This window comes from Prunus avium, chromosome 2, assembly GCF_965620075.1.
Source record: "Prunus avium chromosome 2, drPruAviu1.hap1.1, whole genome shotgun sequence".
Classification (NCBI taxonomy): domain Eukaryota; kingdom Viridiplantae; phylum Streptophyta; class Magnoliopsida; order Rosales; family Rosaceae; genus Prunus; species Prunus avium.
Window position 1 is genome coordinate 8,056,344 of NC_142285.1, and position 23,918 is coordinate 8,080,261.

At 37.9% G+C, this 23,918-nt stretch overlaps 1 protein-coding gene, 1 long non-coding RNA gene and 1 pseudogene across 17 annotated transcripts in view; 2 read left to right on the forward strand and 1 right to left on the reverse strand.

The window, feature by feature from the left end:
* The window catches only part of LOC110755963 (putative disease resistance RPP13-like protein 1 pseudogene), a 55,551-nt pseudogene that overhangs the window by 4,294 nt on the left and 27,339 nt on the right, over positions 1–23,918 (forward strand). For 3 of the 13 annotated variants that reach the window (XR_015833884.1, XR_015833873.1, XR_015833875.1), the window contains exons 2-3: positions 157–222; positions 769–993. The product of XR_015833884.1 is annotated as a putative disease resistance RPP13-like protein 1 pseudogene, transcript variant X12 (transcript). Of the gene's footprint in view, positions 1–156; positions 275–768; positions 994–1,328; positions 1,442–1,625; positions 1,743–1,832; positions 1,884–2,085; positions 2,698–23,918 lie in introns of those variants that run through there. The other 10 variants (XR_015833876.1, XR_015833878.1, XR_015833877.1 and 7 more) reach the window with 8 other exon arrangements.
* On the forward strand, positions 14,586–20,161 carry LOC148296398 (uncharacterized). Of its 3 annotated transcripts, XM_088248991.1 has the most exons (7): positions 14,586–14,875; positions 14,968–15,271; positions 16,831–17,746; positions 17,914–18,205; positions 18,438–18,607; positions 19,449–19,610; positions 19,979–20,161. In XM_088248991.1, exons 3-4 carry the CDS (start codon positions 17,659–17,661, stop codon positions 18,177–18,179), a joined length of 354 nt encoding a protein of 117 aa, XP_088105117.1. In that variant the 5' UTR covers positions 14,586–14,875; positions 14,968–15,271; positions 16,831–17,658; the 3' UTR covers positions 18,180–18,205; positions 18,438–18,607; positions 19,449–19,610; positions 19,979–20,161. The 3 variants fall into 3 exon arrangements, with proteins under 3 accessions (XP_088105117.1, XP_088105116.1, XP_088105118.1); XM_088248990.1 differs by having other exon boundaries at positions 17,914–18,607; XM_088248992.1 differs by having other exon boundaries at positions 14,968–15,109; positions 17,914–18,607.
* LOC110755966 (uncharacterized) lies at positions 22,326–23,548 on the reverse strand. Its single transcript, XR_015833817.1, has 3 exons — positions 23,098–23,548; positions 22,914–22,988; positions 22,326–22,554 (listed from the first exon to the last, which is right to left on the reverse strand). It is a non-coding gene; the product is annotated as an uncharacterized LOC110755966 (long non-coding RNA).

Genomic DNA, 23,918 nt, shown 5'->3' on the forward strand with positions numbered 1-23,918 from the left:
ACCAACCACACCACAGGCACACTCTGACAACTCACTCTCATGCAATTTTCTGATCACAATCATTTTCCTGAAAAACACACAAAAACTCTATTATTATTTTGCTCAGTAAATTCTCTCCTTCTATTTACTCAATTGCTGATCACAACTTGTGTTCAGGGTTCAGGGTTCAGGAAATGTTCTCCAGGTGGAGCTCTAGCAAGAGACCAGCATTTGGACAATGTGGTAAACGGATCTCAATCTAACATAACAAGCATCACATGTCCATTCATGACAAGTAATAACTTGAAAACGTCATTTAAGTGTTCCTTATGCAATGAATATTAATGCTGCACACTTCATTAATGACTTGTTTATTTAGAAGAAACATTTTTATTTATTGAAAAAGATAGTAAAATACCACAGAAGTGAACAAGTACTCGTCCACCACAGAACAGGAACAGAGCTGATCTTAAGAGAAATACAACTATAAGAGCTTTAACAAAGAGATTATCCTTGAGCTGCCTTCCATCCCTGAATTGTGATTAAACCAATGCTCAAGGTGAAGATAGGAACCTCACCCCATCCCCAACCCCTTATAATTGTCGAAAACCCTCCTATCTTCTGATGTTAGCCAACTCACTCCAGCCTTCCTGAATAATACATACCACAAATTTGAGATACTGGGCAATAAACAAACTATTGGTCTGCACTCTCCCTGATTTATTTTGCTTCCCCGTTATTGTAATAGATAACATCCATGCCTTCTCATATGATTTACTCATTTGCCAGAGTGGGAGGAATGAAGACCAGAAGGCCGGTGTCCAGATTGCCTTTAGACAAGTGTGGGGTTCTACATGATGAAAGGGCCACTACTACTCGTAACATGGACTACTTATCTCTTGAAGAATTAGAAAAATATATGATGGATGCCCAGGTCTGTTCTCGTTACTAGAGACAAAGTTCCTGTTCGTGTTCCTATTTGATACGATGCCATTTCCAATTCAAACTTTTCAGGTAGGTTAAGAAAGTATTACACAACTAGATGTTTATAGTTCAAATTCAAAACAAAGCACAATTGGGTTCACATAAATCTACCTAATTGCCATGCCATTGATTATTTCTAACAAGCAACTGAACCTTTGCAGAAGATCTGATGCTTCATTATAACATTTGATAATTGAATATGCATCTTTCAGTGTCGTCCCTTTCACTTTTTCCCTTTTAAGTTTTTAACGTATCAACTAGTCTCTTTCATATCTATTTTCCTGTACATACTTGTTGGTTAGAAATTAGTTTGTTCATATTCTAAGATGAATCTAACGATCCAATTCTTAATGTCTTGAACTTAGGAGTATCTTGTTGAGCTGAGATATGCATGAAAATGAAAAGCCTCATTGTATAGCTATTAGAACTGGCTTTTCAAAATCCTATGAGGAACAAAAGTATGAGAAAACACACGAAGGTAAAATTCTGTTGATCCTTTTCTGTGCCTTTCACTTCCGAAAGGTTTGCTTGTTGCAATTATTTGAACTACAGTTCCATTTCATTAATTGTTTTCTTTGTTGTATAGATTGCTTTCATTTTACATTCTATTTACATTTACAATTGAAGAAAACTAAAGCGCATTGCATGCTCTTTTATGGTAGAATGACCTTATCATCTTCCATCAAACTCAAGAAATGCATGCTCTAATGAGTTGAAGTTGAAGATTCGGGAAAGAATGAAAGCTGTAGCAGAAAACATAGGGCTGAGATCTCTCCAAGGTATTGCTCCACTCTTTCACAATCTCTGTTCCTTGTATTATGAAGCTTACAGGATTACTCATTACTGACCATCGTCACATGATCTTGTAGGTGATTGTGGAGAGGTTTGCCAATTGACCTTAGTGAAATCAAAAAAGAAAAGTAAGTTTGCTTTTTCATATTTGAAAGTTGGCACCTTTGTTTATATTCTTTGCACTAGACCGTTGCTCGGAACCATCCATCTTAATCTTTCTGATAATTTACAAGGTCCCTTGATGGCAGTGGAGGGGGCACATGTTTTTTACTAAAGGGATACTTAACGGCAGCAATAAACTTAACATCCTTATTATATGCTTTCTATTAGCTCTTTGATCGGAGCTATCTTGTCCTGCAGATAGTTCATTTGTGTTTGGAGGGGCGGCCTTCATCTGATCTGACAGCATGGAAAAGCTCTCCTTGTGTTGTTGAAGAATTCTTCATCTCAAACAAGATAAAGTAATGTTAAACCCTGGGGGGCACGTTGTCGTTTGGTTTTCTTGCAAGAAAACTTTATCGGATGATGATGAAGTTGTTGAGAGTTCCTTTCTATGTAATGCCATATGCAGCCAGTTTGCTGGCCTTTGTCTATGAATCCTTCAAAGACAGCCATGGATTGTTTACTTAAACCTGTTAAAGCTCGTATTGTTGAAGTTCAATTTCCTCTTGTCCCGCATTGAAAGATTATAGCTTTGTCTATGAATCCTTCAAGGACAGCCATTTTTATGCTGATTGTTGTTTCCAACAAAAGCTAGTGTTATTCCTTGAATATTACAAATATTCAATGTTTCCATACATTTTAAACATTTTGACAGTCAAACAGTTTGAAGTTCAATATGAAATCTTCTGAGGTTGTCTATGCTATGGATGAGCTACTCATGTTACCATTATTTCCTTGTTCTGTTTTTATAGATTGTTATGACCCTTCGCTTCCTTGTTCCCATGACAATCACGATATTATGCCTCCACTTAAGCAAATAAGAGACTTCGGAGTTGGGATATTATAATTAGATGTTACATGCACGATTAGATATTATAATTAGATGTTACATGCACGATTAATCATAACATTTCTCTTAAAATTATTGAGCTTTAACAAGCAAAATATGCATGCACTCACATTTTATTTGCACTTACAATTGTTGTGCATGGAACTAAATTGACATTGATTTTATTTGAACTGTGCGTGTATGTTTTGCTCGCTAACGCTCAACAATTTTAAGAGAAATGTTAAAATAAGTCTTTCCTTTTATTTTTAATCTCCTGGAACGTTTACTTACTAGGAATGGGAGAAGTCATGAATCGGGGAACTTTGATAGGTAAATTATGGAATGGGAATCAAACAATTACTCCCCCTTGTTGATCCCATTCAAGATGTTTGAATGCTTATGTTTGGATTCCGATGGTGCTTTAGTAGCAGAAGCACAAGCCTATCTACAGCTTTTTCCTGTTGTGATTTGCCAATATGCTTCCCGTCGTTGTAATCAAGTGGCACATCGATTGGCTAGGCGTGTGTTATTATGTTCAGATTTTCGTGTTTGGATTGAGGAGGGGCCTATGTGGCTGTCAACTGAATTACTCTCTGATGTCTCTGATGTTTGATTTCCATGATTTTCAGGATCGCTGCTGGTTGGCTTAGTTTTCCATTTATTTGCTCCCCAATCTTTTTTCTAGTTTCATTGCTTTTCTTGTTCCTTGTTTGTTGATCATAATTCAGTCTCTGTTTCATAATTGCTTTTGATTCTTTTATTTTTGATGCATTGATATGTCAAATTAGGAAGAGATATTGAAGGTTGAGTAGAGATAATGGAGAGTGTAGAGAATTTTGGAAGCTATGCATATTTTCTGATTTCAACATATGTTCATTCTATTACACATCAAAACATATATACATGTAATAACCCTAAAACATTCCATGAAACATTCCCTAAGACATTCCATGAAACATTCCATAAGACAAGGATTACATTGCTCAAGAAAAGTATTCCCTAAAACAAGGAATGAGACAAGTGCCATGAGACAAGGGTTGTCTTGTGTTTCATGTCTTTGTGTTTCACAAGGTGACAATCACACAAGATGTCAATATTGCTAACACTCCCCCTCAAGTTGGTGCATAGATATCACCAATGCCCAACTTGATCAGTGAGTTGTGGAATACTCTGCTAGAAACTGCTTTTGTCAAAATATCGGCCAGCTGGTCTTCGGACTTGACAAACGGAAGCTGAATTTCTTTATTGTCAAGTTTTTCTTTAATGAAGTGTCGATCCACTTCAACATGTTTAGTACGATCATGTTGGACTGGATTGTGTGCAATGGATATTGAAGCCTTGTTATCACACTGTAGATGCATTCCTACTGTAGGTGCATATCCAATCTCTGTAAGCAATTTCTTTAACCAAAGGAGTTCGCAAATTCCTTTGGTCATTCCTCTGAATTCGGCCTCTGCACTAGACAAAGCAACAACATTCTGTTTCTTGCTTCTCCAAGTAACCAAGTTACCACCAACAAATGTGAAGTACCCTGATGTTGATCGTCTATCAGTGACATTCCCTGCCCAATCTGCATCTGTATAGCCACTGATATTCAGATGACCATTTTTAGAGAACATAAGTCCTTTACCCGATGCGGACTTCAAATATTTAATAATTCTAAGAACCGCATCCATATGATCTTCACTTGGACAATGCATAAACTGACTAGCAACACTTACAGCATACGCAATGTCGGGTCGGGTATGGGATAGGTAGATCAGTCGTCCCACCAATCTTTGTTATATTTCTTTGTTAGTGGGTACTTGATTGGGATATTCCCCAAGGCGGTGATTCTGAACAATTGGAGTGTCCACAGGTTTGCAATCTAACATTCCCGTTTCTGCCAATAAATCTAGAACATACTTCCTTTGTGAGAGAAAAATGCCTTGCTTTGATCGAGCAACTTCAATGCCCAAGAAGTACTTGAGTCCACCAAGATATTTCATTTCAAACTCCTTTGCTAAACATTGTTGGAGTTGAGAAATTTCTTGCTTATCATTCCCAGTAATAATCATATCATCGACATAAATGATAAGAGCTGTTACCTTTCCTCCCTTGTGTTTTAAGAACAGAGTATGGTCAGAATTACATTGCTTAAAACCATAATTCTTCATTGCCAAGGTGAAACGCCCAAACCATGCCCGGGGAGACTGCTTCAATCCATATAATGCCTTTCGTAATCTGCACACCACATTAGCAGGAGTAGATGTAACATATCCTGGTGGGATATCCATGTAGACTTCTTCTGTGAGTTCTCCATGGAGAAAGGCATTCTTCACATCAAATTGGTGGAGAGGCCAATCAAGATTTGCTGCAAGGGACAATAGCACTCGAACAGTGTTAAGTTTTGCAACCGGGGCAAAGGTTTCTTCATAGTCAATACCATATGTTTGCGTGTATCCCTTTGCCACAAGTCGTGCTTTGTAACGTTCAATTGACCCATCAGCATTGTATTTCAAGGTGTAAACCCATCTGCATCCGACAGTCCTTTTTCCTCGAGGTAAATTCTCCAGTGTCCATGTGTGATTTTTCTCCAGAGCATGCATCTCTTCCTTCATTGCGTGAACCCATTTTGGATCCTTCAATGCCTCACTCACTTTGGTTGGAATAAGAATTGCAGATAACTGGTGTACAAAGCCTTGGAAGGGTGCAGATAATTTTTCCGCAGAAACATAGTTTGCAATTGGATACTTCGATGCTTTGCCATTATCCGGTGAATACCGAATTGGTGGTTTTCCACGGTTCTATCTATTGGGTAATTGATATCTAACAGTTTCATCAACTAAAACAGTAGATGTAGTAGAATCACGTACCTCAGGAGTATTCTCAGGAGATTGATCAGCTGGTACTGAGATGTGAGGGGGGTCTTCATCATCATCGTCGGTGATGTATGAAAAAATATTGTGCTCTCTGCTGTGGAACGACCGGTCGTTGGTCTCCTGGCGACCAGTCGTTTCTGGACAGATTCGATTCTCAGCTTCAGTGCTTGGAAGCGACTGGTCGCTGGGCTCCTGGCGACCGGTCGTTTCTGGACAGATTCGAATTTCAGCTTCAGTGCTTGGATGCGACCGGTCGCTGGGCTTCTGGCGACCGGTCGAATTCGGACAGATTCGAATTTCAGCTTCAGTGCGTTGATGCGACCGGTCGCTGGGCTCCTGGCGACCGGTCGCTTTTGGGCAGAATCAATTTTCACCTTCAGGACTTCTATGCGACCGGTCGCTAGGCTCCTGGCGACCAGTCGCTTTTGGGCAGGTTACATTTTCTTCTGGACTTTTGGGATCCGTTTTGCTCCAATCTTCAAGTTCTTGAATTTCCAGGGCCTCCTTGCCCAGTGGTTCTCTTTGTATGTCTCTGTGAGGCAGAGAGTTGGACATCGGATCATGAAAAAACATTTCCGACTCCATAAAAGTAACATCCAAAGTGACATATGTACGACGACTGGAGGGGTGATAGCATCGATATCCCTTCTGATGGGCAGCATAGCCTACAAAAACACATCTGATAGCACATGGATCAAGCTTGCCACGTTGATTCTTATGGAGGTGTACGAATGCCACACAACCAAAGACTCGGGGCGGAAGCATCTGAACAGAGGGCAAGGGCCCATGTTGGGCAAGTGCTTGTAATGGAGTCCGGAAGTCTAAAACTTTGGAAGGCATTCGGTTGATGAGGTAGACCGCAGTGACTGTAGCATCATCCCAATGGTGGCGAGGAACATGAGCTCTAATCAAAAGAGCTCGTGTTGTTTCAAGGAGGTGTCGATTTTTTCTTTCCGCAACACCATTCTGTTGAGGAGTTTGAGGACAAGTGGACTCATGGATGATGCCATGCATTTGGAAGTAGGTCTGAAAATCATGGTTGATATATTCACCTCCATTGTCAGAACGAATGACTTGAATCTTGGTAGAGAATTGAGTTTCAATTTGCTTGTGAAATGACTGAAATATAGGGAACACATCAGTTTTATTTTTCATCATGAAGAGCCAAGTCATGTGGGTACAATCATCCACAAAGGTAATAAATCACCGGAAGCCAGAAGTTGTAGAGATAGGTAAAGGACCCCAAACATCAGAATGTATCAAAGCAAATGGAGCAACACTTTTATTTGTACTTAATGGATAAGAGGCTCTGTGGCTCTTGGCCAAGATACAAGTATCACATTGGAAATCAGTGGTACAGGAATTTGAAAACAAATCTGGAAATAGATGTCTCATATAGCCAAAAGACGGATGCCCCAAACGTCGGTGCCATAGCCAAAGTTGTCGATTCTTCCAAGTCGATGAGTGCTTCACACTATGTGCCTTTCCTATACTGAAATCATCCACATAGTACAACCCCCCTCTCTTAGTACCACGACCAATGATCTCCTTGGTGAGAATATCCTGAAATAAACAGAAGTCGGGATACATGAGTACACAACAATTTAGTTGCTCAGTAGCTTGGCCAACAGACATCAATTTATTAGACAACGATGGGACAAGCAAAGTATTTTGAAGAGTAAGGGATGGAGAGAGGCCAATGGTTCCAGCACCGACCACGGGAGAGGTAACACCATTTGTGTTGGCAATACTTGTTCGTTGTGGTGTAGTTGTACTTAGAAAATCAGTTGGATCGAACGTCATATGATCTGTGGCTCCTGAATCAATAATCCAACATGTGGGGTCACTTGTATATGATGTATGAAATACATATCCGCAGTTACCTGAGTCACTAAAAGATGAAGAGTTCTTTTTTGGTGCTGAGGTAGATTCTTCATGAGGAATTAATGTTATCGGAGAGTCCATGGTGACAAGGGCAGCACGACCTATTCCTCCAACAGCAAGTTTACGAGCCTTGAGACCCTCCCACCACTCTGGATAGCCATGTAATTTAAAACAGGTTTCTCGAGTGTGTTTTGGATTCCCGCAGTGAGTGCAACCATTCCCATCTGTGGGAGCCTTGGGTCGAGAAGGTGGTGGAGTAGTCGTCTTGTTGGTAGTGGTCTGTAGTTGGAGAGAAGTAGCAACTGGGGTTGGAGTTGGGCGAGAGGGTCGGTATGTTCCTTTTGTTGCCAATCCTACTCCGGTTGGTGTTGGAGCTCCTAACATCACAGCTTGTCGAATATCTTCTCGTCGAACATGAGCATAGGCTTGCTCTACTGTAGGGAATGGACTCATTTGGAGCACATCACTTTGGGCTTTGTCAAGTCGGTCATCCAAACCATCCAAGAAAATATAAACTCGATCTTCTTGGATGATATCATAGTATTTCTTGATATCCAGCTGATCGGTTCATAATTGTATATCATTTTGTACCCTTCTAGCTTATGATTTGGTTATGTTTTTGAGTTAAACTTGTGCTTTTAATCCTTTTTGTGTTTATCTTTCAGTTCATTGAGCTTTAGGTAATAATGATGGCTTTAGAGAGCATAATTCATGCAATTCAAGCATGTTAAGGCCTAATTTGGATGAATGGATGAAGAGCTTAAAAACAAACTCATTTTGGCTACAGCCCCCTGCCAGTCCAGTTCCGTAGGTCATATTGCAAGCTTTGTTTCAACAACCTACATAGCTCGAATGAGGCCACATGCTTCATGAAAGTTGTTCCAATTGGTGTGTACTATAACATATCCAAAATTCAGCCCCATTGAATAAATCTGGAGTCCGTTACCTAGCAAACACAGAACCATGCTCAGGATGGATCTTATCAGCGCGGAAAATGAGTTAGCAATTTGTTTCGGCCTTAACTTCTTCCTCCGACCTTGGATTGGCCCAAATAACATATGGCTGGAAATAAGACATACTGAACTTCAATTTCGAGTGCTTAAAGTCCTAATTTGATTAAGAGAAGCCCAAGTTGTAAGCCCTTGAAGTTGCTGGTCATGCTGACCTCAGCATGTGCTGGTTGGATGCTTGGTCATGGTGAGCTAGGTATGAGCTATCATTTCTGGTTGGAAGCTTGGTCATGGTGACATGAAGATGAGCTAGGGCTGCTGGTGGGATCTATTGGTGAAGTGCATCAACCAATTCAAGATTTTCTAATACAAGTGCATCACCCAATTTAGATTTTCTAATACAAGTGCATCAACCATTTCAGATTTTATAAAACAAGTGTTGTATGCATTAGCCATATTGAATTCAGATTTTCACTTCCCCTAGGCCTATAAATAGGGAAGTTCTCTAAGCTTGTAAACACACCCCAAGGGGGGGAGCTCTCAAACACTTCTCTAGAGCTCCCTTCCCTTCTCTCCCTCAAATTCTCTTAGTTTTGCTTTCTAGTTCTCAATTCTAGCTTTCTTTAATGTTTTCTTAGTTGTAATTTATTTTTCTTGTAATGTACATTCTTTCTTAAGTATTCAAGTTTAATTAGTTTTCAAGTTTCAATTATGGTTTTTGTTCTTATTCATTATGCTTATAAGTTAATATGCTAGTTTGAATGATTGATCACCATTTAGGCTTGCATGTTAGCTATCTTGGTTTGAATTAAGAGTATACACCATGCTTTAATTCGAATTGAACTATGAATAGGAAGAGTATGTATGGACATTCGACAACAAGGATTAGATACATACTTGGTTGTTTAAAATGTTCTTCTATGCTTAATGGGTTCCTAATGCTTAATTTTAGGTTAGACAACAAATGATCAAATTAGGGAATTAGGAACACAAGGTTATGACCACACACCATGGCTTAATCATACTTTAGCTAGAATCAATCCATTAATCTAAATTGAACTTGGGAACTTATTTGCTTGAGTTACTTATTTCTTTCTTCCTTGTTTTATGTTCTTTGTTTTTGTTTCTATTTTGTGTAGGGAAACTAAATTGGATCATTCAATCACCAATCCCTGTGGAATCGACCTCGCACTTACATATGCTATACTACCAACGGTTCGTGCACTTGCGAGTATCACAAGTTGAGGATGCAGCTTAATCCATTTTGGTGGAGCTAAATCTACACAACACCAGCTCACACTTCATTTCATTTGGACGACGAAAATCGATTTCTCTCCATAAGCCTTGGAGATCATTGTAGTAAGTTTCAATCGAGCCTCCCCCTTGTCGCATACGGGAGATTCGCCTTTTAAGATCATACACCTGGGAGGTGTCAGTGCCATCAAAGTAAGTTGTGGCTATTGCATCCCATACTCCTTTGGCCGTCGGGAATCTAATAAAGTTGCCAATCAACCTTGGCTCCATGGAGTTGATTAGCCACCCTTTCACAATTGCATTTTCTGTCCGCCATCGGTTGAATGTAGAGTCTGTCTGAGAAGTTGCTGGGAGTTCACTCGTGAGATATCCCAGCTTGTCTTTGCCAGCAACATACATCTCAATAACTTGAGACCATAAGGCATAGTTGGAGCCATCCAATTTAATGCCAATTTGTGCAGAGGAGGTTTCGTAGGTAATTGTCGGAGTCGGAGTCGTAGTCGATGTTGATGCTTGTATCTTCATCAACTCAGCCATTTGAGTAGCAAATTCTGTGAAGGTAGAAGGAGTAGCCGGATCGGTGGTGCTACTTTCAGTGGGAAAGAAGTCGTTTTCTCCCATGATTGCAGCAACGATTCAAGACTAGAGTCAGCAAGATCGCTGCTCTGATACCATGTCAAATTAGGAAGAGATATTGAAGGTTGAGTAGAGATAATGGAGAGTGTAGAGAATTTTGGAAGCTATGCATATTTTCTGATTTCAACATATGTTCATTCTATTACACATCAAAACATATATACATGTAATAACCCTAAAACATTCCATGAAACATTCCCTAAGACATTCCATGAAACATTCCCTAAGACAAGGATTACATTGCTCAAGAAAAGTATTCCCTAAAACAAGGAATGAGACAAGTGCCATGAGACAAGGGTTGTCTTGTGTTTCATGTCTTTGTGTTTCACAAGGTGACAATCACACAAGATGCCAATATTGCTAACATGATATTGTTCATAACACAGTTAATTTGGTCTTTTTAGCGTATATATTGATTTTGCTTGTTCTTGATTGTTGATGTTTTGTTGTTCCAGCTTTTGTTGTTTTGGTTTTTGTATTAGAGCAACTCCACCCATTTGCCCTTAGCCATGGCAAGGGGGGAGCTAAGGCAGCCACTATTCACGTGAATAGTAATTGCCCTTGCAAATAGTATTTTCTGTTTCCACCCGTTGCCATGGCAAAGGGAAATTACTATTATTTTTTTATTTTTTTCACAACTTTTTTTACCTCAATAATTAATTTGGATAATATTTTTGGGTTCCTACGTGTCAATACTATTCATATCTCATAATCGGATAAAATGTTCAATTTCAAATTTCAGATAAATTAAAAAAAAAAATTTGGTTGGTATTTATAGAAACAAATTCATTAATTTTTGGGTATTTTTTTAAAAAATTTCCGATTTTTTTCCAGTATTTTATTGCAAAAAAATTGGCTGCCATTGGATTGGAGGAAAAAATCAGATCAGAGAGCCCAGACGACGCCACGTTGCAACAGAAAAAAAAATCAAATGAGTGGGCTAACGCCAGCCTGACGTCAGCACCAGCCTGCGTTTTGGACCTCGGGTTGAACTGGCCTTCGGGCCAGCCCGAGTTGCGTGGGACCCACTCTAGCCTGTGCTTGGGCTCATCGCTGGAAACCAATTTTTGCAAAAAACTCCCCCAGCCCGAGGCAAGGGGGTCTCGGTGGAATTGCTCTTAGAGCACTTCCAATAAGGAGCCCTGGGGGGGGGGCGCGGGGGGTTTGGGCAAAAATTCGTTTCCAGCAACAAAAAGTTGCTCGGGCAGAGTGTGGGACCCAGCAACTTGGGCTGGCCCGAGGGCAAGGCTGGCCCTTTTGCTGGCTCGAGGGCAAGGCTGACGTCAGCGTGTTTGACGGGCCCGCTACAGTACCCCCAACAGCTAGCTTCCACGTGTCGGCGCCTGGGCTCTTCGATCTGATTTTTTCCTCCAATCCAACGACATCCAAAATTACCAACAAAATTGTCATTTTCCTATTATTATTCTTTCAAAATTATTAAGTAAATGTCTTTGTCCTTTTACTTTTATTTATTTTTATATTACTCCACTTACTTAAGTTTACAATGTAAATAAGGAAGTACCCCCCATTTGGATTCAAATAAAAATACTAGAAAATCAAATTCTCACCAAATCAAAATATGAAAAATTGGTTTTAGTGCAAAATACGATTTAGGCAAAAAATGATGGCTCATTAAGTCAATATATACTTCATACTAAAATCCCATAAAATCAAGTTTTGTTATTTGATGTGTAAGGAACAAAAGCCACCAAAAATTATTTTGAGAAAATTATTATTCCGAAAAATCATTCTTCATACTTAGTCAATATTGCACCTCCGCTAAAAAATTTATGGGTCCGCCAATGCACATAGGAACCCAAAAATCTTATCCGAAAATATTGTCCAAATTAATTATTTAGGTAAACAAATTTGTAAAAAAAACAAAAAAATGAATAGTGTTTACCCTTTGCCATGGCAACTGCTGGAAACCAACATTGCTAGGGCAGCCACTATTCACGTGAATAGTGGCTGCCCTAGCCGCCCCCTCCCCCCACCCCCCCCTCCTTGCCATGGCAAGGGGCAACTGCTGGAAGTGCTCTTACAGATATTAATTGGTTTTTTTCCTGTTGTCTTGTCTATTTTGTTTCTTTGCTTCAGTTTTGCTGTTTTTTTAAGTTTTGTTCTTTTTGTTCCTAGTTTGTTTTGGCTTCTTTGTTTGGTATGTTTTAATAGTCCTGTTGGTTTTAGTTGTGAGTTTTGATTTTTTTTAGTTTTGTGTGTTTTGAATTTCTTTTATGTTTGTGTCATTTGGTTTTATCTTGTCTCTATCACGATCCTTTAGCTTGATATTCTTTTGTTTCTCGCTTTGTTTATTTTTGTTTCTTTTGTTTATGTTATGCTTTTTTAGTTAGTGTTCGTTATCTCCATTTAATTTTGCTGCTTGTTTGTCCAAAAAAAAAAAAAAATTGCTGCTTGTTCTTTTAATTTTTTTTTTTTTTTGTTATGTCAGTTTTTAAGTATTGTTTAGAACGATTATCTTGGTGCGTTTTTTATTATTTTGCTTTTCTTTTGTTGTGTCCTTGTGTTTATTTTTCTTGTTTTGTGGATTTGTGGTTTTTTTTTTTTGTCTGAACCACGAGGTAGTCCTGGATGGGCCCCAACTATGGGTGGCACCTTTAAGCCTTAACCACAACCCAGACTAATCCCCGCTCACACCGGGTCGGCCCGTAAGGGGTAAAGTGTTGGCAAAAGTGGTGACTCCATATGAGAGCAAGACTCGAACCCCTGACCTCTCTTAAGGAATGAGAGTGCCGAACCACTCACACTAACCACCTTGATTTAGATTTGTGGTTTTTTGTGTTTGTAGTTTTTCTTTGTTTTTCTGCAACTTGGTTTTAGTAGGTTTTGTTTTTATGGTTTATTTGTTGTTTTTGCTTATCATGTTAGCATGGTCTTTTTAATTGTTGTCTTGTTTCAGTTTTCATTTTAGTTTTTAAGGTTTTTTTACTTTCAGTTTGTGTTGTTGTATTGTTCTTATTTTGTTTTAAGTAGACATTTACAAGTGGTTGGTTCAATTCTCATGGTGTGTATATGTTGTTTTTTTGTTTTCTTTTATTTTGTTTCCAGATTTGTGCTTCCAATTTTTTCTTTTTCCTTTTGTTTGGGTTTTGTTGGCTAGTTCTTTTTTCTTACTGTTCATTTGTGTTTTTAGTTTATTGGTTTTATCTTTCAGTTTATTTTAATTTTTCCTTGTTTTTCTGAATTTGTGTTTGTTGTATGCTGCAAGTTTCTGATGCTGTCCAGCAAATTGAAGGGATGCTTAGGCTTCCTCTTATTTTTAACAAAAGATCACGCATTTGTTCCTGTTGGCGCTAAATCTGAACAGATAGAGATGAGTGCAACTTACAAATGGGATGGACGATCGAGAGATCGATTGAATATTGGATGCCGTTTCTTCCTGTCCTTGGATGCTGATCCTGAATAGAAAGAAGTTGAGACTCGTAAGGTCTATGGAACCGGTGTGGAACCAGCCTAAGACCCTCCGATGCCGAAGTAAGTTTGTTGTTTTAAGAGCTCTTGTTGTTGACCATATAGAAGTATAAAAGTCAAGCTGAAAAGTCTTACCCCTGTATTGTAGTGGAAGGGGCATATTTATAGAGGGCATTTAGTATGCTCTTAGTGCTCATTTTCGATGTGGGACTCGTGGGAGGGCCCTATGAGGTTGACACGAGTCCTTAGATATTTCAGGCGGGTGCTTCGAGGTTGATTCTGCAGAATCGGTAGGGGATACCGATTGTAGGCTGTGTTGGGCTTGTAATGATCTTTTGCTGCTTTGAGACAATATCATCGGTAGCCTATGCCGATTGTCCGAGGCCTTGGGTGCTTGGGCGAGTTCATGAGATCCACGTGTCGTTGTATGAGTGGAGGGTCAGATATGGTACAAACAGTTCCTATCTCTTATGTTTGGGTTTTTGATAGTATTGGCTATTTTCAGTGCTATCTTATGTACACTCTTATGGTACTTATTATTTTAATAAAGCATCTATTTCAAAAACAAAAAAACAGAAAAAAGTTTTTTTTTTTTTTTTTTTTTTTTTTTTTTTTTTTTCCTGGTGGTTTGGGTTTTATTTATTTATTTTTATTTGCTTATGGTTGAATTAAAAAGAAAAGAAAAATAGAGAAAAGAAAACAAAAGCGACTAAGCAAAGATAGATACTCAAAGTTTACCGAAAAAAAGATAGATACTCAAAGCGACACGTGTATGACACGTATACAAAAGGACTCCGAGCAGCGAAAGAAATAAATTCCCATCTGTCCGTCAGAAACCATCTTGTTGGATAAATTCCCATCTGTCCTACAAGTGTCCTACAGCGAAATTGAAATGGAAATAATCTTCTTCTTCCTCCTTGTGTCTGTTTATGCAACTCAACCTCTTTGGCCTCTTACCTTTCCTCTCATTCTCATCCTTCGCGGAAGAATCAAATTCCTCCCAACTCCAAAACATGGCCACTCTCGGCTGAGTCCACGAATCCCATGCCTCCCAGAACAGCCTCGGAACCGACGACCTCGCTCGCTTCGCCGTCCAAGACCACAACAAGAAGGAGGTCTTTACTCTTTTTTGCCTTTTAATTTCTTCAATATTATGCTTGAATTTTAATTAATTAGATTATTAAGCAATTAATTGAAATTCTTGCAGAATACTCTGCTTGAGTTTGCTGGAACTCTGCACCATCTGACGACCGAGGCCATCGATGCCTGAAAGAAGAAGCTTTACGAAGCAAAAGTCTGGGTGAAGCCATGAATGGGCTTTAAGGAAGGGCAGGAGTTCAAGCACGCTGGTGAGTGCGAGAAATTAATTTGCTGATATTCTGAGATCAACCTAACATTCCAAGTCTTGTGTTGAGCTGAGATATGTATGAACATGGAATGCACTCGAGTAGCTATTAGTACTGGCTTTTTGAAATCTGACGCGGAACAGAAGTATGAGAAAACACATGAAGGTAAACCTCGGTTTATCCTTTTTATGTGCCTTTAACTTCCACGTTTGACTCTCAAAGGTTCCATTTCATTAGAATTTTGTTTTTTGTTGTCTCTCTTCCCTGAACTCCAGTCTCTCTGCCTAACATTCCCATTGGGAATGGTAAGTTGACCCAATTGGCACAGTCTCTCTGCCTAACATTCCCATTGGGATAATGATGATGTTGTTGAAAGTTTCTCTCTATGAATGTCCTATGCAGCCAGTTTGCTGGACTTTGTTTATGAATGCTTTAAAGGCAGCCATGGATTGTGACCTTAAACCTGTTAAAGTTTGTATTGAAATTCAATTTCCTCTTGTCCCGCATTGAAAGATTATAGCTTTATTAGTGTTGGCCCTTCAAGGACAGCCAGTTTTATACTGAAAGTTGTTTCCAACAAAACCTAGTGTCTTTATTTTGAACGAAGGAATTATGGTTCATGCAATATGGCCAATATATGGTCAGAAAATAGTCTTGCCCTGAATTATAGTCTTTGTTTCTTGAAAATATGTTGGTGCTTTCTGTTTATATCATTCCCCACTGGGGACTACCCAAGCGTTACTCAATTCGACATTTCAAGGTAGCTGCTGACAAAGCCAGCCCTTCTTTCATGTCTTAAGTTTTAGGGACTAACTGTCCAGAATTGAATTCATTTCCAGAACAAATATTTGCCCTTAAATCTATGTGATCCGAACTTGCTCGTGTGAGTCTGCATGAAAGTATAAATCATTGTTACATCTTTATAAACAAAAATATAAAAGATATGTTCAGTCAAATTTCAATCAGTACTAAGGAGTACCAGTATCTGTCAACAACATGTATTGTATTCATGCTCCTAAGTATATCCCATTATATTGGTTAATTAGTAAACAATTGATTAAATAAAAATCTTCTTAAGTTTCTTTCCAGATTTGGATGTTTTTCTCATAGTTTCCTTCATCCTACTGTTTCATGGGAGCAATGTATATCTGGGAGGGATGGATTTTGTAATTTGTGAATCCTTGCTGAGGAATGTTCTTATTAAATTGATTCATTACAAATTGTCAGATCCTTGCTGAGGAATTAGTTTCTTCTTATCTGTTAGGTTGTGAATCATACTCCATTTTATGATTTCATTGAAAGTACTGCATTATTACTTTAATTCTTGTTTTTTTTTTTTATAACATTAGTAGCCCTCCTCCTGTATTACAATTTGATACAAACTGTGCCAAAGAACTGTATTTTCTATCCACGAGATGGATTCATGCCGCCCTACGAATTAACTGTTAATAACATAACTGAATGTTGGTTGTGGCTTAAATGGAAAACAAGAAGCATCTACATGCTTAAATTGGATATGAAACAATATTTATCCAAGAAGAGAAGAAATTGTGATGTTATTTCAGTTATTTCTTTCTTCCCTTTGTTTAATAGTTTGTCCTTAGAGGTGTATTTCATTGACTAAAAAACTGCATGATTATTATTATTATTATTTTCCAATTTATGCCATATATATATATATATATATCTTGTAAGTCTAATGTTTAAATGTTACTATATTACAGATAAAGCTCCAGAGAGCAGCTGAGGATAATCCAAAACCAAACAACTGTGTTTTTCAGCATCCTTCTAGTTCACAGCTCCGTTTTGTAAAAAGGGACAGCTGAAATAATGAGGAAGCAGAAAAGCCTGTGTTGTGGATAAAATGTTTTGTTTCTGTCATATGTTTTTGCATTCCGCCGCGGTCGCCTCCAGGATGACTTCTCCTGTCAGCGTTTTCCCCAACCCGGGTTTGATGAGGGAATCCTTTTTCCGTTCTTTAGCTATGAACGTAGAGGATGTTACAGAGTGAGTTTTATGGCTCGTGTGTTTTTTCCTCTGTTTTTGAAAGTAGCCCAGGTGCCGGTTTTATAGCCATGACGCCTGCCAGGTATCAAGACACGTGGTATTATACCCTATTAAACTGAAAAGGATCGGGGTTAAGAGCATCAACAATCATGTTCTTTATTTTTTAGTTAAAATTTAGCTAAAAATACTAGAAAGTTATTTTAATAGAAATTTAGTGAAATACCCATTCCTAGACATAAAACTATAAATATACCCTATACCATTCATTATATATAAACACACCCAAAATAAACCCAAAAATCAACAATTGTATATTTTTTAATTTAATTAATAAGATCAAATACCTTTATTACCCTTTTAGCATTAAATTAGTTTTTGATCTCGTTTAGAATCTATAGAATGCAGAGAACATTAAAATTCAACAAAACCACCCCCTGAGGTCTGAAGCCTCAAGCCCCTCTCCTCCTTCAAACCCACATCTCTCCTTTGTTCTCTCCCTTCTTCCCTCTCTTTGCCTTCAAAGTAAACCAAATAGTCTCAAAGCCATGGACCAACACAAGACTGACGACAATCTCCGTTACGTCGGTGGCCTCACACGTGTTCTCGCCGCTGATGCCTCCATTTCTTTTGCAGGTTTGTTCCATCTGCTTCAATTCGTTATTTCCCTTTTGATTTTTGCTTAATTAACTTGAATTTCGACTTGATTTCAGTTTCTTCGTTGAATTTCGTGCTAATTTCTATTTTTTCGATATGAACATAGCTAATGGTTAAGCTCGCTGAGTTCTGTGGGTACTCTGTAGATTTGAGGTGTCAATTGCCGGATGAAGGTGTTCAGAACGCCGATGCTGATGGTGATTGCAAGAAGAAAGAAGATGAAGACGATTTCTCTTTCGCATGCTCCAACCCCGACGGATCGCCGATTTCCACCGACGATATATTCCAAAATGGCCAGATCCGTCTTCTGTTCTCGATTTTCAACCCGGATCTCTTGTTTGCAGATGCGACGACGATTTTTCCAGAGCCAGAGGGGTTGCCGCTTCCTCTTCCTCTCTGCGGCCGCCATTGAAGAAGCTCATCAATGACACCTCTGATGTACGTATTTTCACCGTTTATTCTTATGTTGATTGCTCATTTCAATATTTTCTAGTGTTTATTGTATAAATTGTTGTGTTTTCTATTTGTGTTTTGTTCCTCCCTCGAGTTCTTCAGAGCCCTGTGGTTCTGGCAACTCTTCACTGCAACAAGTGTCTCTATCTACACCAGTGACTTTCTCTCTCTAGATTTTTTCTATACATGTAGCTCTTCTTGCTTTACTTCCCTGCAGATTTCTTCGCCATTTTCTCCATTCAAAGGGCGGATGCTCTGAGCTCTCTTCGGTTTCACAGTACAAAGCCACAGCAAGGTGAATTTTCGAGGAGGTGAAGTGCATTTCCGATATTAACAAGCAGAGAGCTTCACGATCAGAGAGGTCCTCTGCATTTTCATCTCACTCGGGTAAATTTTCTTTGAGCAATGCTACTTTTTATTTGTTTAATTGCGGTTGTAAGTTGTAGCTAATTACTTTCTCGTTGTGCTTGTTGTTGATTAGGGTTTTTTGTTATGTTTGTGTGAGTGATTACGAGTTTCTTTACGCAACTGATGTAATGCATTGCACTGTTTGGTTGCTACTTAAGAAAGCAGGACATGAAGGGGTAGAAAAACGGTTTTAGATTTTATTTTTTTTTTGGTTCTTTGATTATTTGATGTGAAGAGAACTTGTTCAAGATTTTGTTACTCATTTTCCTCCATTCAGTAAACAAATTGGGGGTTTACGTTTTAGTAGAGATTATTTTGTAGTCTGCCTGATGTTGAAGAAAGAGGGTGGGTTGGGGTTTTGTGGATGTTATTATATGGCTGAGAGTGTGGTGGCCTACAAATCCTGAAATTAGGAGGAAAAGGAAATAAAATAGGTTTGGTCCATATTGGAGTCTACAAGGTTTGGCCATTTGTTGTTTTAAAGAATATCAGAAAAAGCAGATATCGGTTTGCATGCAAAAGGAATTTTTTTATTACCCATATGGAGTTTCTTTGCTTTTTCTGCCCTGTAGATTTCTTAGTTCAATTTAAAAAATCTATGTTATTCTCTTATTGGTTCAGCATATGTCTATTGAAATTTTGACTCGGGGAGTGAATGGTTTCATATTATCCCTGTAGTTTGTAGTGAAATAGCAGACTATTCAAATTCTATATACTATTTCAGCCTATCAATTATGCGCTTTGGGCTTATGATTGTTATCTGTGTTGTTCCAATTATTCTATTATGCTTAATTATTTTGTTCCTATTTCTTGTTGTCAGATTTGGTGAACATCCTTGGTACCATTGCAAGGTCTGGCACCAAGGAATTTATGGAAGCCTTGGCTGCGGGTGCTTCTCTTGTTGCAGATAAGGTCATTGTTACCACCAAGCACAATGATAATGAGCAGTATGTGTGGGAGCCACTCCGATTCAATATTTATGGTATGTGGAGTAATGAAGGATCAATTAATTATGCAAATGAAATGATGTAGTTGATTTTGAGTGGTATGGAGTTGTAAACTTTTATCGTACCTATTATACAAATGAAATGATGTAGTTGTTAACTTCCAGTAAGTGGTATGAACAGTTGTGATACTGTTCATACCCTGCAACTGAGTTGATTTCTATGACATAGTATTAACAGTGTACTTCTATGAGATAGTATTAACAGATTTTCAGTAACAAAGCATGCTCTATATTTTGCTCTATATATAGCTATGCACTTGAAGTTTATGATATGTTGAATGTGATTTTTACTAGGAATATAGTTCTATGACATAGTATTAACAGTGTACTTTTTTTTCTTGTAGAGGTTTTTCCTTTTGCCTTTGCGATTGTATCTGGTGAAACTATAGACAATTGGAGGTGGTTTCTGCAAAGGATATCAGATGTCTTGCTAGGCTTTTTTGGGTTTTTTGTATGAAATAGTATTAACAATGTTTTTTGTATCAAATGGTATTAACAATGTTTTTCGTATGAAATGGTATTAACAATGTTTTTTGTATGAAATGGTACTAATAATGGTTTTTTTTATGAAATGGTATTAACAATGTTTTTATTTGTATGAAATGGTATTAATAATGTACTTCTATAGCATGGTATTAACAATGCACTTCTATAGCATGGTATTAACAATGCACTTCTATAGCATGGTATTAACAATGCACTTTTATGACATGGTATTAACAATGCACTTCTATGAGATAGTTTGTGGAGGTTTGATGGAGAATGAATGGCCGTGGGGACAAACCCTTGGTTTTCTAATTTTTTAATTTTTTTTAATTTTCAGTTTGGGTTTTTTCAAAAAAATTTGATATGGGCTCGTTGGGCTTGTTTTGGGTTTTTTTGGGAATTTTGTTTTGGGCTTGTTTTAAGTTAATCAATGGCAGAGATGTAATTTATAGGAACTTCAATACTAATTTCATATGTAGTAAATGGTTTTTGGGTGTGTTTCTAAAGTGCATTCCATGTAGGGTTTTTTTATAATTTCAACCCCTATTTTGGGTATATTACTAAAGCTCCCTTATTTTAACCATACTCCTTATTTTAAGGAGTTATAAATGTTTTTAATATTTTTTATTTCAATTTTTAAATAAAGTGTAGACACAAAAGCAATAATAAAAAGAATAATACAAAAGCAATACAAAATGGGGTAATGTATGCACATGTGTATTCACATTGCTGCATGAGATGAAAATATCCGAGCGATAATGGAGAGGGGGATTGGAACACAGGACCTCAAGCGTAGTTATAAGTCCCTTCCAACTTTTTCTAGACTTTGTTTTCATATAAAAATTGATTTCTTCAAACATAACCTTTGATTTTACCACTTCAAGTCCTGAAGTTGCAGAGATGATGTATGTTATGACAGAGTAAAACATCAAAAGCAGGGCAGAGTATCAACTTTGAATTGGCCACACCCCAACACAACTCTCATGACCGCTGGCATATAAAGAAACAGGCAAACATGCTGAGGCCATCCAACCCCCCCAACACTGATTCTTTTTGCCATTGTACCTTAAAGACAGAGTAAATTAATTAACCAAATTTCTGAGAACCCACAACGGGAGTGCCTGTGAAAGTTGAAAGCTTTATACACAGACAAACAAAACAAACAGAGAGAAAGAGGAAGGGTTCCATACATGTTCATCTACTAATCATTACTTAAAAATTTGATTTACATCACATTTTCTCCTCCTCTATGAACAGAAGCAGAGGCCCAACTGAGACTGAATATAACTAGAATAAGTGAAAAAGAAATTAAAACAAAGGGGGAACAAAAAAAGAACATCCTTTTTTCTAGCTAATATTTACTTCCCCCATTTCCTTTGCCAATTCTAAGCATTTGCTTTTGTTTCTTTTCCCCAAGCTTTTTGTTTTTCACAGTTGGTTGAGAACCCTTTGATTCAGTACTTGTTTTGTGCCTCAATATGAGCTTGAAAAGAAATCACCAAAATTTGTACAGCTAGCTGGGCCAAATTCACTGGTTTTTTCTCCAAAGCACATGGCATAAAAGTGTTATTACATTTTTATATCACAATTTCATATCATATGTGTACATGCCATAAAGTGTAGATACAAAAGCAATAATTAAAATTAGTTGGTATTAAATAAATTCTTAAAATAATATTAAATATAGAAGTATTTAATTACAAGGAGTCTCGAGGAGTTCTTTCTCTCTCTTTATATTTAAAAGCTCCTAAAAATCTCCCTAGGAGCTAGATATGGAGAATGGTTAGATGTGGTTTTTTTTTTCAGTTCATCTTTAAATTCTACTCCCATAATTTATTGAGAATGCAATTTCATACAAATTTACAAATTCCTGATATTTCAACCATCACAATGACCATACCAATTTACAAATTCCTGCTACTAGGAGTGGGCACGGTCCGGTTTGGTCCGGTTTCACCCTCAAACCACAGCTGAACCAATTAAACTTTCACGGTCCGGTGTGGTTCGGTTTGAGCTAAAATCAAAATGAAAACCAAACCAAACCAAACCATTCATATACGGTTTGGTCCGGTTTGGTTCGGCCGGTTTAGGCATAAAAGAAAACATCATTTTCTCCATGTCCCTGAATATGTTCATTCTCAAGTTCCCTAATATGTTCCACATCATACAACCCAAAGACGTAAAGAAAAAACAGACAAAGGAAAGAAGCTGCAAGCAATAATAATTATTACAGAACATGATTCTCAAAGAAATACAATCCTATTGTGCTTAATTATATAGTTATTACAAATCATGATTTAAAAAACAGTGATAATCCTTCCAAACAGCAGCCCCATCAGATTCAACACAACAAACAACATCCCTGAGATCTGCACCAAGGCACAAATGCAAGGTCCTCTTCCTCTTCTGTTATTCACTACATTTGATCTTCTCTCTTGTGAACAGGCAGCAAGCATTAATATCACATAAGCAGCATTTTATATTCATTATTATATGAACAAAACTAAATCAAAGCAAGGTATACTACAGTTTTTATATACAACCAGTTATTGGAGATTATACTACATTCTTCATATCATAATTAACTCCAACTGGCTTTTATATATTATATAAAACTGCAGCTACGCTATTGAACAGGCATATGATTTCATATTAATTTGGTGAGATTATAATCTATGGTCGTCTTGTATAAAAACACATTCAATTATAATCTATGGTCGCCAGCTTTTATGATGTCAGTTTGCACAGCCAAAAAATTAAAAACATTAAAAACAGAGAAACTAGTTTTCATACCTATACCCAAAATAGAAGCAGCATATGAAGAAGAGGTGAAGGAGGACTTCGTCATCTCAGTGGTTGAGGGGCTGTCTACGACATCGTCATTATCACAAAAACAAACCAGACTTATTTTTATAGAATCAAAATCAAATAATTACAGAAAATTAGTTAAATAAACAAAATAATTAACTCAACACACCGTTGAATCAGAGTTGGTCTGTGGGTGAAGAGATTGTAGAGAATCTCAGGTATTTGCGTGAGTCAGAGAGTGTTGATGTAGCAGCAAGTGGAGTAGAGAATTCTAGAGGGGAAGAGAGAATGGGAAATAACTCATTCTTGTAATGCCAGCAGTAAGCAATCGATTTCTATTTCCCAGGAGATCTCAAAGGTGGTCCATTCTCTTTGCCTGACGATGGATTTCGCTGAGGGCGAATGGGTGGGTTTCGCCGAGTATGAATCATGTTGGCTTGAGTTAGCGTCGAGGGATAGGGAAAGGGAGATGTAGCAGAGAGACAGAAAGAGGGGGAGAGGTAGCAGAGAGAGATGGAGAAATAATGAGAGGGAGTTGCGGCTAGGGTTAAGAGACGAAGGAAGGAAGGAGATAGGAGAGAGGATCTAAGAGAAATCTGAGGGAGAGAGAATGGTTAGATAACTTAGATGTGTCCGTGAGTTGTAGTTTTGGAGTCCAATCAAGTGTTGCAAGGTACATGGTACACTTCTAAATAACCACTCAAATCTTGCCACATGTAAACTAAATTAAATAAATAATAAATTAATTTATAATCGGTTCGGTTTGGTTTAGAACAGTTTTTAAAATACTCAAACCGCAGCCGAACCAAACCAAACCGGTTCGGTTCGATTTTTCAAACTGTTGACTTTTTCTTTGGTCAAAACCAAACCAAACCAATCCAATATAATCGGTTCGGCCGGATTAACCGGATCGGCCGGATTGATGCCCACCCCTACCTGCTACAATCACTTTTGATAAAACCCACCGACACAAAAAAATATAAATAAAAG

Excerpts from the sequence above, each read along its gene's own strand:
- LOC148296398 (XM_088248990.1), top strand. The coding sequence starts at position 17,659 with ATGGACCAACACAAGACTGACGACAATCTCCGTTACGTCGGTGGCCTC. Across the intron at positions 17,747-17,913 it reads TGCCTCCATTTCTTTTGCAG|ATTTGAGGTGTCAATTGCCG; the intron begins GTTTGTTCCATC and ends GGTACTCTGTAG.